A 16,959-nucleotide genomic window follows, 5' to 3' on the forward strand; every position below is an offset into this window, starting at 1 on the left:
CCAAATAAAGTTGTATTTCTTGCCTCAACGCCTCGTCTCTGATTCATTGGCCGGTTGTGCAGTGAGCCGGGAGAACTTGGACTCGGGAACACAAAGACAACTTTGAGATAAGCCTTCGGGGCCCTTTCCATGGCTGTACTTGTTCCCAAGTGCCTCCCTTTGCAGAAATGCTGGGGATGGTGTCCCCCTGGCACCCACTCCTTGGCCTCAGCTGAGACCCTGAGCCCTTGACCCTCTGGGCTGCCTCGCACAAAGCCCTTCACCTCTGTTGGCCTCAGTTTCCCCTTCCGTCACCTGGACTGAGCAGTGTCTCTGAACTGTTTGGGGAGATCAGTGGCCCCTGTAAGAAGTTTCAGAAGCGATGGGTCTTTTTTCTAGAACCAGGTCAGTGGGTGCCCAGCTGTGTTCATGGCTGTAGAGGTGCCTGAATTAACCCTTTTAGTCCTCGCCACCACCTCTTGAGGTCACTCCTTTTATTAGCCCATTTCATAGATGAGAAAACTAAGACATAAATAGGTAAAATAACCTGCCCAAGGTCCCACAGCCAGTAAATGGTGGGGCTGAGTTAGAACCTGAGCATCTCTGTGACCTTGGACAAGTGGCCTCATTGACCCAAGCCTCAGTTTCCTGAGAAAAGAGACCCTAACTAGACCCTAACCTGTAGATGAGTCAGGGGCACATGAGGTTGGAAAGTACATAATAGGTACTCATTAAAGAGAGTCTTCCTTTTTTTTTTTTTTTAACTAGAGGCTAATTGCTTTTCAAAGTTGTGGTCTCTGCCATACATCAACACTGTCGTCGGTTTGATATGCACACACTTGTGTGGTTTTGATGATCACAGGTGCTCAGCCACACACCCACCCACCCAGGTATCTTGGCCTGTGGCTAGGGGAGTCAAGGTGGACAGCAGTGGGAAACCCCTCAGCCCCAGAAGAAGCTCTGGTCTCCTCCATCTCAGCAGCTCCCTACCAATATCTAGTAGAAGGCCTGTGTCTTGCTCAATTCAGCTTTCGGTTTTGTTTCTCTGAAAAACCACACATAGAAGTTTCATTTTCATTTTCTCCAGAGACTGATAAGGTTGGCTGCCTAGGGCCCCATTTCCGGGGTGTGAACAGCTGACAGCCGACAGCTGTCCGGATGAAGCTGGAGTGTCTTCACAGCTGCCAGAAGCACCAGCCTGGCCCACAAGAGTACACCCAGCCTTGACCGGACCCACCTTCTGCAGGCTCCAGGGTCAGAGCCTGCTGCTGACTCCAAGTCTCCCAGGCCCCTCGCAGCTGCTGCCAGAATGGCCGAGGTCCCTGCTGACCCAGGAGACACAGGTACTTTTTTCCCTCTAAGGACCCATGGGAGTGCCCGGGTGGGACTTAAATTTTCTTCTGGTTCCTTTTCTTGGTTCAGATGACAACCACGATAGGCTAATATCTGAAGGCACAACCATAAGAAAGAGAGGGAGAGAGCATTGCATCGGGTTCAGAGCCTTGCTCTACACCAGGCATCTTGCAACACGCTCCGTGTGCGTTTTGCAGGAACCCTCAGGGGAAGCCCGCTGAGGTTCCCACCTCACTCCTGAAATCACAGGCGGCACAGGTGAAATGACTCAGGGGACCACGGCTGAGCTTGGGGCCTGAACACCCGTCTTCACTTTGGTTTTGAAGAAGGAGAGAAGTTGCTTTGCTAAGAGTGGCAAGTGCTTATACGTGGCTTTCCCCCTGCTACTGTTCTTTCATTGAACAGCACACATGCAACTTAACTGACACTGAACAGAGCTGTTTTCTAGGGTCCCCACTGAAAGCATGTGGGCTGGGGGCTGAGGTGGTTTTTGTCTGTCTTTGTTCTGTGATCAGTAACTATCTGAACCTCACCACGATCTGAAGTAGTCACGAATCTCACCATTTCAAAGAAGGGGAAATGGAGACCCGAGGTCACACAGCTGGTAGGTGGCAGAGTTTTGGCTCAAACCCAGGAAAATATGCTGTGTCAGGGAGGGGGGTTAACTGGGAGTGGCACAGGATCCCAGGCTGGTTGGTTCCCAGGTTCCTGTTATATTTTCCAAAGGAGACATGTCAGGGGCACTGGGTAACTGAATTTAACTTGTTCCCCAGCAGGTTTTCCTTTTAACTGATCCCTCATCCCATTTTTCAATTTCTGGTTCAGCAGCCAGAAGACTCAGTGGGGGAGGCAAGCCCAGCCTTCACTGCATGGACCCCATTTCCTCTTTGAGGTCAGGGGACTGCAGGAGGAGGAAGAGAGAGAGGCTCACCCAGGAGCAGGTTTTTCAGGAATCAAAACTCTTTTCAAGGCTAGGCAAAGCATCAGTGGGTTGGATGGGTATGACAGTCTCGGGGGTAGTGTTTAGTGAGTGAAGTTCAGGCTGGGTGACCCCAGGGGTTGTAATACCCATCACCTGCCCCCAGAAGGATGCAAACATTCCATTCATAAGAGCAAGCCACACTGCCCAGCCCAGAGCTGGTAAACAGGTCATCCCCTAGTGCTGCCCACTCAGAATCCAGCAAGAACCCAGAGGTCAAAGGGTTGGGCTGCTGCCCTGGAAGGGTAACTTGGTCTTCCCAAGAAAGGCCCTGCTTTGCATTCCCACGGTGTTCTCAGGGGCAGACACTTTCTCTCCCAGCTCCATGCACTGCTGGCTCTGCGTCCACCAGTTCTTTCACTCCCCGCAGGGCAGCTGGCTTGGGTTTATGGGAGCCTGCCTGCGAGGACTGGGGCCATTTGGAAAGTTCCTCTTTGAGCCTCGAGGCATCCTGCTTAGGACCATTAACTCTGGCAGAGGGGAGGCAGAAACAGGGGCCTTGGAGGAGCGCCCATCCCCTGCCCAGGCCATCTGAGCACACACTACCCAGTAGTGGACACTCACTCTTTCATCCAGTCCCTCCTCCACTCAAATGCTGTTAATAGTTCCTGAGACCCTACTGCATGCCTGGCCCATGGCTAGACACAGAACCACTACAGTGAATCTGGCAATCACAGCAGCAGATCCCTGGGGACACTCTGCAGGGGACCCACACAGGACCAGCATCCCACCTGATCAGGGAACTCAGGACAGCCTTCCAGCATTGGAGTCTGAGTGAGAACTCACAGTGGACAGGTGGAAAGGGGGGGAAGAGCACACCTGGCAAAGGGAACGGCATGTGTAAAGGCCCAGGGGTGAGTATGACTGAAAGGAATTCAAACAGGTTGGCACTTGAAGGGCAGTTGAGGGTGGGTAAAGATGAGGCTGGCAGAACCCGTTTTACCAGCCAAGAGGAGGGTGGACTGGAGGGAACCTGGAGTTGGTGGAACTGCTGTCATTGAGGGGATGCTGACAAGGAGTGGGGAGTGGAGGCAGAGAAAAGGAGAAGAAGGGGTTGAGAGAGTCTGGAGCAGTACCACCAGGACTCCATGGTTGGGCAGCAGGGTGAAAGCTCTGTTTCTGAACGCCTGCTGGGTTTCTGATGGGGATGAACAGTGACATCGCCCCTGTGGATGGTGAGCCCAAGGAGTAGATTCCACAAGGCAGGGTGGATGGGGGATGGAGAGCACCAGGGACAGGCCTCACTCCCCCCGCTCCTCTGCTCCGCCCTTACCCTCCTGCATCCTGCGGCCTCCACTCTCCTCTGCTCTGAGGACACCTGAGAGCTGACCGTTCCCAACTGTCCTCCAGTGCTCACACAGGCGGGGGACACTCGGAAGGCCTGGTGGCTCCTCTGGCCACCAGACTGTCCGGCCCAGGTCATTTCTGAGCAGCCCACGCACCCCTCCCTGAACAGAGACACTGATGGATGTCTACTTTGACCTCTGTTCCTCCGTCTGCCCTGGATCCCTCTCTGAGGGCTCCCGACGGCCCAGGCTGCGTCGTGGGGACCTCAGTTCTGTCTCTGCCCCTGTCTTGCTCTCCCAGACCTTGAGCAGAGGATTCTGGAGGTGTTGAGGGATGCTGGCTCCCCTGTGAAGACCGCCCAACTGTTAAAGAAATTCCAAGTGCCCAAGAAGAAGCTCAACCAGCTCCTCCACAAGATGAAGCAGGAGTCAAAAGGAGTTATGCTCGCAGGCCCTGCGACGTGGTGCTTGGGCGACAGCGGGACCAAAGAAGTGGTTCCCACAGAGCGGGGTAACCTGTCACCGCAGGCGGGGGAGGTGGGGGTGCGGGACCCAGCATGAGCGGTCCTGGTATCGGCCAAGCCCAGATTTGGACCTGGGTTCAAGTATGGGCTCTGCCCTTGAGGGTGCATGCAGTCTTCTCACTGCATCCTGATTTCTTTCTCTGGCCAATGGAGGCGAGAGGATTTGATGCAAAGGGCTAAGCCCATGCCAGCACATAGTAGATGCTCAACAAAACTTTAATAATAATGGTTATGACACTACCAATGACACAATAATAATTGAACAGTCTTAGCATCGCATGAGATCTACTTCTCTGGTTCTGCAGCCCATGGACCTAAACAGCTGACATGTGTCAAGTACTTACAAAAAGCTGTTGCAGGACCAGGGTTGGGGGAGGGGGGGCTGAAAGTGAAAGTGTTAATCACTCAGTCATGTCCAACTCTTTTCGACACCATGGACTGTAGCCCACCAGGCTCCTCTGTCCATGGAATTCTCCAGGCAAGAATACTGGAGTGGGTAGCTGTTCCCTTCTCGAGGGGATCTTCCCAACCTAGGGATTGAAACCAGGTCTCCCATATTTACAGTCTGAGCCACCAGGGAAGCCCAGAAGTGGATGGGGCAGGATTTGAAGCTAAGTTCCTTTAACTCTAGAATCTGAGTTTGGAGACCCATGTGCTGGGTCCTCTACAGAGCAGCCCGCCTTTGTCTGGCAGAATCCACATCCCCTCTCCCGTTCCTTCACCCTCTGACTGTCTTTCTTTCTCCAGCGGAGAGGCCCCAGCAAGATACAGTTGCAATTCCAAAGAAGCCAGGCCCCCAGCTCAGTAAACAGGGTAAGCATCCTGGTTTCATTCAGCACCAGTTCCCTCTGCCCCCAGACTCTCACGGTCATTCAGGAAGCTACATGTGTCCAGCGACAACCACCACACCCACTGAAAGGTCCCTCCACTGCACACAGTGTTCAGAGGCAAGGCTCTGTCTCTTGGGGAGAGGCTAAGTGACTGAGAAATCATTTGTCTGATGAATGGTTAGCATTTGCTGTGTACCTAGCGTGGGCGGGCACTGTTCGGAGCCCCTGAAGAGAATTCCCAACCCCCAGAACGACCTCTGTGGTGCAGTATTATTATTGTGTCCATTTCACAGATGAGGAAAATGGGCACAGGGGCTGGTAAGCAGGGGAGTAGATCCAGCCTCCAGGGTCCTCTTTAACCACTGGCCTCCCACCTCCCAGAGGAAGAGATCTACCAGTTTCTGGAAGCCCATGGGCCCCATAAAGCCCTGATGATCGCCAAGGCCCTGGGGATGAAGACAGCGAAGGAAGTCAACCCAGACTTGTATGCAATGAGGGACAAGCACCTCCTGGACTTTGACCAGAAATCAAACTCTTGGACAATTTATCGATCAGGTAGGCCCTTACTCTGGACAGGGTAGAGGGCAGAGCTGTGAAGAGAAATTGTAACACTCAAGCCTTGGTCCTTGCCGGGCTCCTGCTAAGTACTCTGGCTGCCCCACCTTGTCAGAAGCTGGAGTCTTGCTGACCTGTCCCTGGCAGGGGATTCCAGGAGGGAGGGGAATGCTGGTGGGAGTAACCAAGGAGGGCTTCCTGGAGGTGGGGTCCACCCCTGACTGTATCAACCCTGGGACACAGGTCTCAGTTTGAGTTTGCAAACAGTTTTCTGTAAGCATTTTGCCCAACTTGGAGTTTTAAAGTTGTTGAAGGAGTCGGCTAGGCTGGGCTTACATTCCCACAGGTGGAGTCCCAGAACTGACTTAGGCATTACAAACAGCAGGCCCAAGGCCTAGAGACTCCAGTACTTTTAGGAGATCACCAAATGCTTCAATTTCTCTTTAAATTGGAAGAAAAAAATGGATATCATAGTAAGAATGAATAGCTAATAATTCCAGCTGATTTATATTTGCCTTTATCCAAACACAGTCATTAAATGCAATTTTAAATACTTTTTATGGAGTTGAGGGCTCACAAAGACACAAGAGCTAAGGGCCCACGAAGGTGGGAATGTGGCCCTTTGTGTGGAGCCCACGTGGAGCTAACACCCCTGCTTATGGCACTCAAGGAGAGTCTCAGCATCTTAAATGCTAGATGTTAAACAGTGGTGACTACTCCAAATTATTAAAAATGCCTTGTGAACCAAACAAAGCTTTTCCCATGGTTAGAAGCAGCCCGTGGACAGCTCCCTAAAGGGAGAGAGCAAAGGTCCCGAGAGGAAAGGTCCCTATAGGAAAGCGGAGGTTAGAGCTGTGGTTTCCTTGCAGTGGGAGGGGGCAGAGGGTGCAAGCAGGCACCAGCTGCCCTCCCGCAGTGGCAGAGGACACATGGGTAGGGTGGCCTGTGGGACAAAGTACAAGTTTACCTGCAGCGTTTGGTAAACACTCTGGCTCCTGGGGCCCACTTGGGCCCACTGACTCAGAACCCCAGGGTGGGCCCCTGGGAATTCGAGTTTTAACCAGCCCCACCCCCCACCCCCGCCCCACCCACCCAGGAGATTCTGGTGCTATAGACTAGTATTTGGAACTTCTGTCCCCTTGAGAGGCACAAAAGGATTGAGTAGAATATTATTTTGCAGAAGGTTCTAGAAATCAGTCCACCCCAGTTATTTACCAGCAAAATCCAATCAACATGATCTGTCAGAAGGGACCAAACAGCCACATTTCCATCCAGAACTGTGAAGATATCCAGATTGGACATGGGAATCTCCTAGTGAGACAAATGGGCTCTGCGGAAAACGGTGAGTCCTCTGAGATGCCTGGGAGTGGGGTCCTGTCCATCTGGGTGGGGTGAGGAGCAGGGGGTGCATGTCTCCAGAGAGAAAGGGCAGCTATCAGATTTCCAAGGTCCTTTCTGGCTTCCCCAAGAATCAGGCTGTCTCTCCTTGTGCCTGGATCAAACCCTTCCTGCATTCCCTTTACTCTGCCATCTTTTGCCACATTTTCCACAAGAAACAACTTCATTCATTCTCTCTCACTAAGATGGCACAAGGCATCATTGTAACATTGTGTTTGTTCCAAGACACTGTTTCTTCCCTCATGTTAACATTTCACAAACTGGGATCCCTCTTACTGGGTGCATCCTGGCTTTGATGAAATAACAGTAAGCAAGTGAGTACCTACTCCGTACCAGGCACTGTGGGGAGAGGGGACAGGGCCACCTCTCAGTCCAGCTATGGGACATGAGTGAAAGCATTGACCCCAAATTTGGGACACCCCCTTGACCTCGAGAAAGCCCTTCCCCAAACTGGGCCACAATTTCCCTAACTGTGAAATGAGGACTTTGTTCTAGACTCTAAATCAACCTTTCCCCCACCTTCAGTCCTCTGAACTCCACCTTCTGTAATTTTGGCCGAGTCCCTGGCTGACTGTTTACTTGGTGTTGCTAAATGGTTTACCTTTTATTCTACTCAAATTCATTTTAAAGTAAACTTTTACAGCATTTCCTTGAAAACCACGAAGGTCACCCCAAGGAGACTTTTTCCCAATAGGCCAGAGGGGTGAGAATGGCTAGGAACAGAGGGCGAGCTCAGTATTTGGGTTTTCAATGCCCCATTGACACCCCAGGCATCCCAGTTATAAAACCCTGGAAACCCATGCTAATTGTTCTGCCGATCCACCTGCTCTTCAATTCAGAGCCTAAAGTAGTCACTTCCAGTCTGCTGGTGTCCAGAAAGAATTCAGAGTCTTGTTTCCTCTGTCTGGCTAGGATTTATCTGTGTGCATGGTGGGGAGGGGGTGGGAAGAGCGGTATCAGAGGGTGGGGGTTAAGGGTCATGTTTCCGTGTCCTCTACCAGGCTCCACAGCTCCCTGCTACCTCCCTCCAATGGCTTCTGCTGATCCCTCAACTCTGGATTCCCAGGCTGGATCCTGGGGGCCCCAGGACATCCGGATGGAGAAGTCTGTGCTCAGGCGAGTTCAGATGGGACATGGCAATGAGATGAGACTTCACAGCAACCCAGCCAAGGGCTCTGCCCACGGCGCCTGTGACAGCCCCCCAGGTAATGGGACAGCGGGCTGCCATCCTGCCCCCACCCCACCCCATCTGGCCTCCTCGATATATGGGACTTGAGCCAGTCCTTGTGGGGAGAGAGGCATGATGGGAAATTCTTTCCATCCCACCAGGAGGCTGTCCACAGAGTAGAGCAAGGGGGTCTGGCAGAGTTAACACTAGGGTTCCCATTCCTGCTACCCACCTAGGAAACCTCGATGTCTTCATCTCTACAATGGGCAGGGATCATTTCCTGGGCCAGATGAAGCAGAGACAAAGGAGATGGCTGGGCTGGAAAGGCATCTAAGGAGCCACCTAGGTGCTGTTGACCAGAGGGCTGAGGCGAAGTCCTCGCTGGCACTGAGCATCCAGGCTGGGGGAGATGCAGCAGAGAGGCCTGGGAGAGGAGGAGCCCTGGGGATGCCAGGGCACAAGTTTCCAGAAGAGAAGAGGCTGTGAGATCAAAGGAGGGTCACGGGATCTGGCAACAAGGGGTCTGCAGTGACCTGAGGGGCCAGAAGGAGTGAGGGCAGTGGAAGGAGGTGAGACAGAGCGTGGCCAGCTCTCTTCTGAAGTTTGGCAGGGGAGGCAGGAGCAAGATGGCAGGGGCTGGGGACTGGGCCGGGGGCCACGTGAAGATTCTAACTGAAGATGGTGATGGTGTTCCAGAGTTGCCAGAAGGCAGACAGCAGAGAGACAGGGACAAGGGTCCGCGGGGGCAGTGGTTCAGTGCCCAGGGAGGCACAGAGGACCAGGTCAGTGGGGATGGGCAGCAGGAGGAGGGGAACTCAAGCTGGCAGACCCAGGGGCCGAGAGAACTGGCAGCCCAGGCACATGAAAGGAACATACAGAGGCACCACGTGAGGCCACGTGTCTGCGCATGACAGAGCACGGCACGGACCACTGCAGGGAGGCTCCAGGAGGATGGTCAGCTGTGCAGGACCTGGGAGCCAGGTCGGAGGTCAGGCCTGCTGTCCAGCTGCTCACAACCCCTCCCCAAATCCCTTTCTATGACCGACCTGCAGCCTCTGTCCTGGGCACCAGCCCAGACGCTTCCATCGAAATTCAAATCCCTGAACCAGGACCTCAGTCCGAAGGGGTCACGTCCCAGAGAGTCCACATTCGCTCCTGCTTCCTCGAGGACACCACCGTCGGCAACAGCAACAGGATGATGGTCCACCCAGGGGCAGCTGATGTCAAGGGAGTCAAAAGGCCTGGGGAAACAGGAGGGGACGCAGGTGAGCCTGGGGCAGGGCGGGGCCCCCATGCTCTTTCTCTCATTCACTCAACAGTCATGAATCTCCCGTTTCCTGGAGTCTGGGAGGCAGGAGAGTCATGGCAGAAGTGGAGTCCACCTAACCCATCACTCAGCTGGGAGCCTTTGCTTCCCGATCTATAAGTTGAGGGTTAGAAGAGCCCATGGCCCCTGGGCTGTGGGGAGGACTGGATGCACTCCACTCACTGCTGCGGCACCTGGACCAGACCAGTGACATGTTTGTGGGGCCCGGTGTGGCAAGAAAAAGCAAGGCTCCTTGTTTAAAACTTAGGAAGAATTTCAAGACAAAGACACGAGAGTGGTAAGCCGAACACAGGCCCGTCTGAAGGCCTGTGTGGCCACCCAAGCCACATGCCATGAGGCTGGGCTGCCTTGGAACCTTCTGGAACACGATCCCTCCTCTATTCTTAGTCACCCAGCTCACTAATTCTTCCCCACAAATAACACTGTAGCCACCTTACGCTTCTCCCACGTCTTCAATTGTTAGGAAGAAGTCATTCATTCATTCATTCATTCACCCACTTTGGCCCCACTCCTGCACGCAAATTCTCCCCATCCCTGGAGATACAGCTAAGAGCACAAAGAGACCAATACACCCCACTCACGAGATAAGAGTCCAGTAGCGAGTAGAGACTAGCCTTTTGAGACCAGCACTAAAAAGAACTATAAAACGGGAGGCAGCAGTGTGACCTAGTAGACGTGCCTTAGCCAGGCCGACAGAGAAGCTCAGGATGAGGTGGCATCTGTGCCCAGGCCTGCAGGAAGGGAGGAACCAGACAAGCATAGATGTGGGAAGAGCACTGCAGGCAGAGGGAACAGCAATCGCAAAGGCCCTGAGATGGGAACAAGGTCCAGAAGCACACACATGAGCCCAGGGAGCAGAGGGATGTGATCCAATGGGCAAGGCTGGGTCTCTCCCTGCTGGGAAGCCCAAGAAAAAGGTCTGGGTCTTATCTGAAGTAAGCTGGGGTGGCCTGGGGGGTTGGAGCAGGGGGCAACATGATGTGGGGCACAATTTAAAAGTCTGACCAAAGATAATCTGAAATCAAAGGGGGCAGAAGAAGTGGGAGCAGTGGTCTGGGGGAGAAAGGATGGGGCTTCGGAGATGGGGACATGAGGTCATCCACCCATGAAGCCTGCACCCCAGGCAGCGGCTTCAGCAACCATGAACCAAGTCACCTCGGTTGTTCAGTTGTTCATGGGGAGGCGGCTGACGTGTTCCTGGTGTCCCCTCTCTTCCCCAGAGCCTCCCCACCGAGATGCACCATCCAGAAGCGAGGTCCCTCCTGTTGGCAGTCAGGCCAACCCCGTCAGCGCTGAGACGCTCATCTCAGAAAAGCTGACAGCTATGACCCTTGAGAGGCATGACTCCGAAAGGACAGAAGACACCTGCTGAGTGATGGACCCGAAGAGCTGGTGTCCCCAAGGGTTGGTGGGGTGGGACTCAGAGCAAACAGCCTGGAGGCAGACTCACACAGAAAGAGCCTGGGGGCGGGTGAGCTCTCTGCTGCCATAAATGTCATTTTTTACCTTCTCGCCTCCGGACACACGACCAGTGTGGGTCAGCATTTGGGCTGGACCCGGCATGGTGTGAGGGCTATGTCGAGGCAGTCTGAGTGCGGCTTGGAATAGAGTTTCCAGACCCAGAGTACTGCCAAAAGGAGTGAGTTTATTAAGAACAAAGACCAGAAATAATGTGGGCACTGCGATCACAGTGGGCCGTCAAGTCCCAACAGGCCTGGGCAGTTGCTGTCCGAGTGCTGTCCCCTCCCTGTGTTGTGGCCAGGTTTGTCCTGCCCTGTCTGGGGCTGCTCGCTCGATGGCTGCTCTGCTTCCTGTCACCAGACTCAGTTCCTCCGGCCACCCCTGCCCCTAACATCCATCCCCGCTGTGCGACCCCTCAGCCTGATGGGCAGAGACTGCTCTGGTTGGGGCCATGGGGTGGGGGTGGGGGGGCGCAGAGGGCAAGACTGGCACCCACAGCGTGTGGACAGGAAGAGAAGCTAGGGGGCAGACACTGGGGTCTGGAAACTAGACTTGGTCTGGACAGTGCTGGCCTGCACCCTGTGGGGCCTCCTCTGGCTGCTGAGATGTCTGCGAGCCATGCTGGAGGGGGCATCTGGGTGGGCCCAAGCTGGATCTCCAGCCGAGGAGGGCAGGGACAGGGCCTATCATGCCTGAGGACCTGGGGTGGGGGTGGGCTGGGCTGGGCTGGGCTGGGCTGGGAGCGCCCCGTGACACACTGTGCTTTTCCCATGTGCTCTGTGTGTGTCTGGGCTGTGCCCGGGGTTTCACAAATAAAGTCGTGTGGCAGCAGTGGGGAAAAAAAAAAGGACTTGCCTGGATGGTGCTGGTTTCCCACCCTGTGGGGTCTCCTTTGGCTCCTGAGAAGGGTAGTCATTCCCTTCTCCAGGGGATCTTGCCAATCCAGGGATCAAATCCAGGTCTCCCACATTGCAGGTGGATTCTTTACCAGCTGAGCCACAAAGGAAGAATATTGCAGTGGGTAGCGTATCCTTTCTCCAGCGGATCTTCCAGAACCCAGGAATTGAACTGGGGTTTCCTGCATTGCTGCTGCTGCTGCTGCTAAGTCGCTTCAGTCATGTCCAACTCTGTGCGACCCCAGAGATGGCAGCCCACCAGGCTCCACCGTCTCTGGGATTCTCCAGGCAAGAACACTGGAGTGGGTTGCCATTTCCTTCTCCAATGCATGAACGTGAAAAGTGAAAGTGAAGTCACTTGGTCGTGTCCAACTCCTATCGGCCCCATGGACTGCAGCCTACCAGGCTCCTCCTGGTAGGAGGGATTTGCTATGGGATTTGCCAGGCAAGACTACTGGAGTGGGTTGCCATTGCATTATCCATTGAGAACAAAGAGCAGAGATAAAGTGACCACTGCAAGTGCAGCGGGCCAACAACTCCCGACAGGCCAGGGAGAGATGACAGGTTTTGCAGGTTAATAGCCGATTTTTAAGAAGCAAGGTCCAATGCTGTAAAGAGCAATATTGCATAGGAACCTGGAATGTCAGGTCCATGAATCAAGGCAAATTGGAAGTGGTCAAACAAGAGATGGCAAGAGTGAACGTTGACATTCTAGGAATCAGCGAACTAAAATGGACTGGAATGGGTGAATTTAACTCAGATGACCATTATATCTACTACTATGGGCAGGAATCCCTCAGAAGAAACGGACTAGCCATCATGGTCAAGAAAAGAGTTTGAAATGCAGTACTCGGATGCAATCTCAAAAACAACAGAATGATCTCTGTTCGTTTCCAGGGCAGACCATTCAATATCACAGTAATCCAAGTCTATGCCCCAACCAGTAACGCTGAAGAAGCTGAAGTTGAATGGTTCTATGAAGACCTACAAGACCTTTTAGAACTAACACCCAAAAAAGATGTCCTTTTCATTAGAGGGCACTGGAATGCAAAAGTAGGAAGTCAAGAAACACCTGGAGTAACAGGCAAATTTGGCCTTGGAATACGGAATGAAGCAGAGCAAAGACTAATAGAGTTTTGCCAAGAAAACGCACTGGTCATAACAAACACCCTCTTCCAACAACACAAGAGAAGACTCTACACATGGACATCACCAGATGGTCAACACCAAAATCAGATTGATTATATTCTTTGCACCCAAAGATGGAGAAGCTCTATACAGTCAACAAAAACAAGACCAGGAGCTGACTGTGGCTCAGATCATGAACTCCTTATTGCCAAATTCAGGCTTAAATTGAAAAAAGTAGGGAAAATCACTAGACCACTCAGGTAAGACCTATATCAAATCCCTTATGATTATACAGTGGAAGTGAGAAACAGATTTAAGGGACTAGATCTGACAGATAGAGTGCCTGATGAACTATGGACTGAGGTTTGTTACACTGTACAGGAGACAGGGATCAAGACCATCCCCATGGAAAAGAAATGCAAGAAAGCAAAATGGCTGGCTGGGGAGGCCTTACAAATAGTTGTGAAAAGAAGAGAAGTGAAAAAAGCAAAGGAGAAAAGGAAAGATACAAGCATCTGAATGCAGAGTTCCGAAGAATAGCAAGAAGAGATAAGAAAGCCTTCCTCAGCGATCAATGCAAAGAAATAGAGGAAAACAACAGAATGGGAAGGACTAGAAATCTCTTCAAGAAAATTAGAGATACCAAGGGAACATTTCATGCAAAGATGGGCTCAATAAAGGACAGAAATGGTATGGACCTAACAGAAGCAGAAGATATTAAGAAGAGGTGGCAAGAACACACAGAAGAACTGTACAAAAAAGATCTTCACGACCAAGATTATCACGATGGTGTGATCACTGACCTAGAGCCAGACATCCTGGAATGTGAAGTCAAGTGGGCCTTAGAAAGCAGCACCTGGCAGAAGGAGGGGGTTGGGAAGGGAATGATGTTCTAGGTAAGGGCTCAGCCTGAGCAAAGACACAATGCTCAGAACTTCCTCAACTTACTTAAGACAACTTACTCAGAGCAGCACAGCAGTGTAGGTGTTGCTGAAAAACCCAGTGCAAAAAAAACACAACTGGAAGATCAGCTGGAGGGGAATCTGGACTTGATGCTGAGCTCTGAACAAGCACCGCTCCACCTGCACAAATATTCAGGGAGAACAAGGAAGTTGGCTTCATTACAAGGAAGGCAGGCTTTTGTCTGGTGGACTGGAATGGCTCTGTCTACAAGGGGACAAAGTTATCTCGACCACCCCGGTGATCTAGGGCTCCAAAATCATTCCTGCCTGGGATAACCGGTTTGCAAACATGCCACCAGGATGTCAGGGGCATGAAATCAGGTTTGGCTCCTTGCTTCTGGCATTGTCTTCCCTCTGCAGTGAGCTGAAAACTAAGTGCTTGCCTCAAAGTTTGCCCGGTGTCTGTGGTTAACCAGGCCTGTATCTGGCGGGTGATCAAAATCATCTCAGAGCTCAACTTCAGCTCCCACCTGCAGCCCAGGCCAGAGCACTCAATTTTCCTGTGAGATTTCACCTCTCTTTGTGATTAATTTGGTGTAAACACGCTGACAAAGCATTGTTAGCAGTTAATGGGGGCTGGAGGTGAAGGTCAAAGCTGGTCTCTTCAGGAATGAAATTAACTAGCTACCATTAATACAAAGAATGATTAAGTCCATCTATCCCCAGCCTTTTGCTCTCACTAGCTCATCCATTGCCCCAGGTTTTTCAATGATTCTTATGCACACAGAACTTGAAGCCTCTGGAGTGGGATAGGGTGAGGGTTGGGATGGGGAAGGAAGAATTTCCTACTTGAGTTAAAAGCAATTTTCCAAAATCACCATGACCTGCTCACAAACATGATTCTATTTTCCTTCTTTTTAAAAACATTTTATTAGAATATAGTTGATTTACAACGTGTCAGTTTGCTGTACAGCAGTGAATCAGTTAGACATAAATAAATACCCACTCTTTTTTAGATTATTTTCTCTTATAAGCCATTAAAATATATTGAGTAGAGTTCCTCTGTGCTATACAGTGGTCCTTTTTAGTTATGTATTTTATGTATAGTGACATGTATTTGTAAATCTCAGCCTCCCAATTCATTTCTTCCCCACCCTCTTTACTCCCTGGTAACCATTAGCTTGTTTTCTACATTTGTAACTCTATTTCTGTTTTGTGGATAAGTTCATTTGTTCCCTTCTTTTAGATCGCAAGTATAAGCGATGTTATGTATTTGTCTTTTTCTGTCTTTCTTATTTCACTCAGTATGATGCACTGTAGGTCCATCCATGTTACTGCACGTGGCATTATTTTGCTGAGTAATGTTCCATTGCACACATGGCTAAGTAACGTTCCGTTGTACCTGTGCACCACATCTCCTGTATCCATTCCCGTGTCAGTGGATGTTTACGTGGCATCAGGTCTTGGCTACTGGAAACAGTGCTGCAATGAACGTTAGGGTGCACGTATCCTTTCGGATCTTGTTTTTCTCCAAATATATGCCCAGGAGTGGGATTGTGGGGTCAAAAGGTAGCTCTAGTTTTAGTTTTGAAAGGAAATAGCAGTATGTGTCGTGGTTGGCGTGGGGGAGCAGATTCCCGTTGCTGCTGTAACAAATTGCTGCATGTGAGGGGTTTAAAACAACACAAACTCAGCATCTGGTCCTGGAGGCAGACTGGGTGAAAGTCATGGCTTGAGCAAAGTCGGTTCCTCCGGAGATTCGGCAGAGAACCGTTCTCTTGCCTTTCCCAGCTTCCAGGGGCACCTGCTCTCCTGGCTCACGGCCCCTCCCTCTATCCCCAAATGGAGCAGCATCACATCTTCGATTCTCTCCCCTCCCTCCTCTTTCCACCTCTTCTAAGAACCCTTGTGATTACTGTCTGCCCATCCAGGATAATGGTCCTTTATCAAGGTCCCCTCAAGGTCCTTTATCACCTCCACACCCTGCAAGGATGAAAGGGTATCATGCACAGTGATTCTCAGAGCATCTAACAAATGCTGAGTTCCAGTCCACCCCAAATCGACTGATGACAGTCTGGGAGAGAGGCCTGGGCTGGGGTATGTTTTTTAAAGCTCCTCTGTGATCCCAAGGAGACCCTTGGGGGCTGAGATATCCCTGCCTGGCTCCAGTTGGATATACCCAGGACACCAACAGACCACAGCTGTTAGGACCGCAGAAATCCCTCACCCAGCATCACCTTCTGGCTGGTGCAGGAGAGCATTAGAGGGAGCCACGTCCCAGCCAGGTTCAGGGTCCCAGGTCCCAGGTGGCCCTCAGTCTGGGCTGTGGAGGATTCGGGTTCAGCCTTTCACTGCTTTGGTTTGAGCGCCACCTGCTGGCGACAGACAACTTGGCCACTGGCCGGCTGCAGCCCCCACCAGGCTGGGCTTGTGAACTTCCAGGGTCCCAGTCTAGGGTGGGGTGGGCTGGGACCATTCCCTCCCATTAAAGTGGCCAGACTTACATCTGGGGCCCTGCCTCACAACCTAAACTTGTCCACAGACCCCAGATTAAGTCCCTGCACTGCCCTCCCTTCCCCCAGCTGCCAGCACTCCAAAATCAACAACCCAGTGCCCACAAAAGCTGATTCTCTTTCCTCAAGAGGAATACCCCTATAAGCTTGGAGACCGACCCCCACCCCCTGGAAGATCCCAGCCCAACTTCTGCGGGAATCCCAGGGACCTGGTCTACAGCGTCACAGCTCTGAGTCCTGACGTTTGTGGAACTCCTACTTGCACTAACTCACTTCATCCTTCCATCCAGCCTGTGAAGAAGGGAATTCTCATCCCATTTCACACAGTGGGAATACTGAGTCACAGACAGGTTAAGCTGCTTGCCCATGATCACACAGCCAGCATCCAATCCAGGGGACAAAGTGGGTGAAAACAGTCCCTCGGGGTGTAAAAGAAAACCTCTGTACATGGCAGGCCCACATGCTTGGGCAATGCCTTGGTCTGGGAGGTGGGGGTGGCTCCCACCTTCCCCCACCTGAGTGCAGTCAGCCACCTGTCCTCAGGCAGGCCCACCACGCAGGTGAATGCCCCCATGTCTCTGCAACAGTATAGGGCTGAAGGGAACAAGCTCAGGGGCACCCCGTTTCTGAGTTCAGCCACTCCCTTTCCTGCTGTGTGAT

At 52.0% G+C, this 16,959-nt stretch overlaps 1 protein-coding gene across 3 annotated transcripts; it reads left to right on the plus strand.

Moving 5' to 3' along the window:
* Positions 1-1,080: 1,080 nt before the first annotated feature.
* Positions 1,081-15,058, plus strand: ZBP1 (Z-DNA binding protein 1). Of its 3 annotated transcripts, XM_061437062.1 has the most exons (9): positions 1,234-1,322; positions 1,530-1,936; positions 3,899-4,108; positions 4,869-4,934; positions 5,333-5,506; positions 6,687-6,848; positions 7,906-8,109; positions 9,125-9,337; positions 10,620-15,058. In XM_061437062.1, the coding sequence occupies exons 2-9, from the start codon at positions 1,912-1,914 to the stop codon at positions 10,769-10,771; spliced, it is 1,206 nt and encodes a 401-aa protein (XP_061293046.1). In that variant the 5' UTR covers positions 1,234-1,322; positions 1,530-1,911; the 3' UTR covers positions 10,772-15,058. The 3 variants fall into 3 exon arrangements, with proteins under 3 accessions (XP_061293045.1, XP_061293044.1, XP_061293046.1); XM_061437061.1 differs by lacking the exon at positions 1,530-1,936 and having other exon boundaries at positions 1,081-1,322; positions 6,690-6,848; XM_061437060.1 differs by lacking the exon at positions 1,530-1,936 and having other exon boundaries at positions 1,083-1,322.
* Positions 15,059-16,959: the final 1,901 nt, after the last annotated feature.

The sequence above is a fragment of the Bos javanicus genome, chromosome 13, assembly GCF_032452875.1.
Source record: "Bos javanicus breed banteng chromosome 13, ARS-OSU_banteng_1.0, whole genome shotgun sequence".
Lineage (NCBI taxonomy): Eukaryota > Metazoa > Chordata > Mammalia > Artiodactyla > Bovidae > Bos > Bos javanicus.

Excerpts from the sequence above, each read along its gene's own strand:
- ZBP1 (XM_061437060.1), top strand. The coding sequence starts at position 1,289 with ATGGCCGAGGTCCCTGCTGACCCAGGAGACACAG. Across the intron at positions 1,323-3,898 it reads TGCTGACCCAGGAGACACAG|ACCTTGAGCAGAGGATTCTG; the intron begins GTACTTTTTTCC and ends TTGCTCTCCCAG. Across the intron at positions 4,109-4,868 it reads AGTGGTTCCCACAGAGCGGG|CGGAGAGGCCCCAGCAAGAT; the intron begins GTAACCTGTCAC and ends TTCTTTCTCCAG.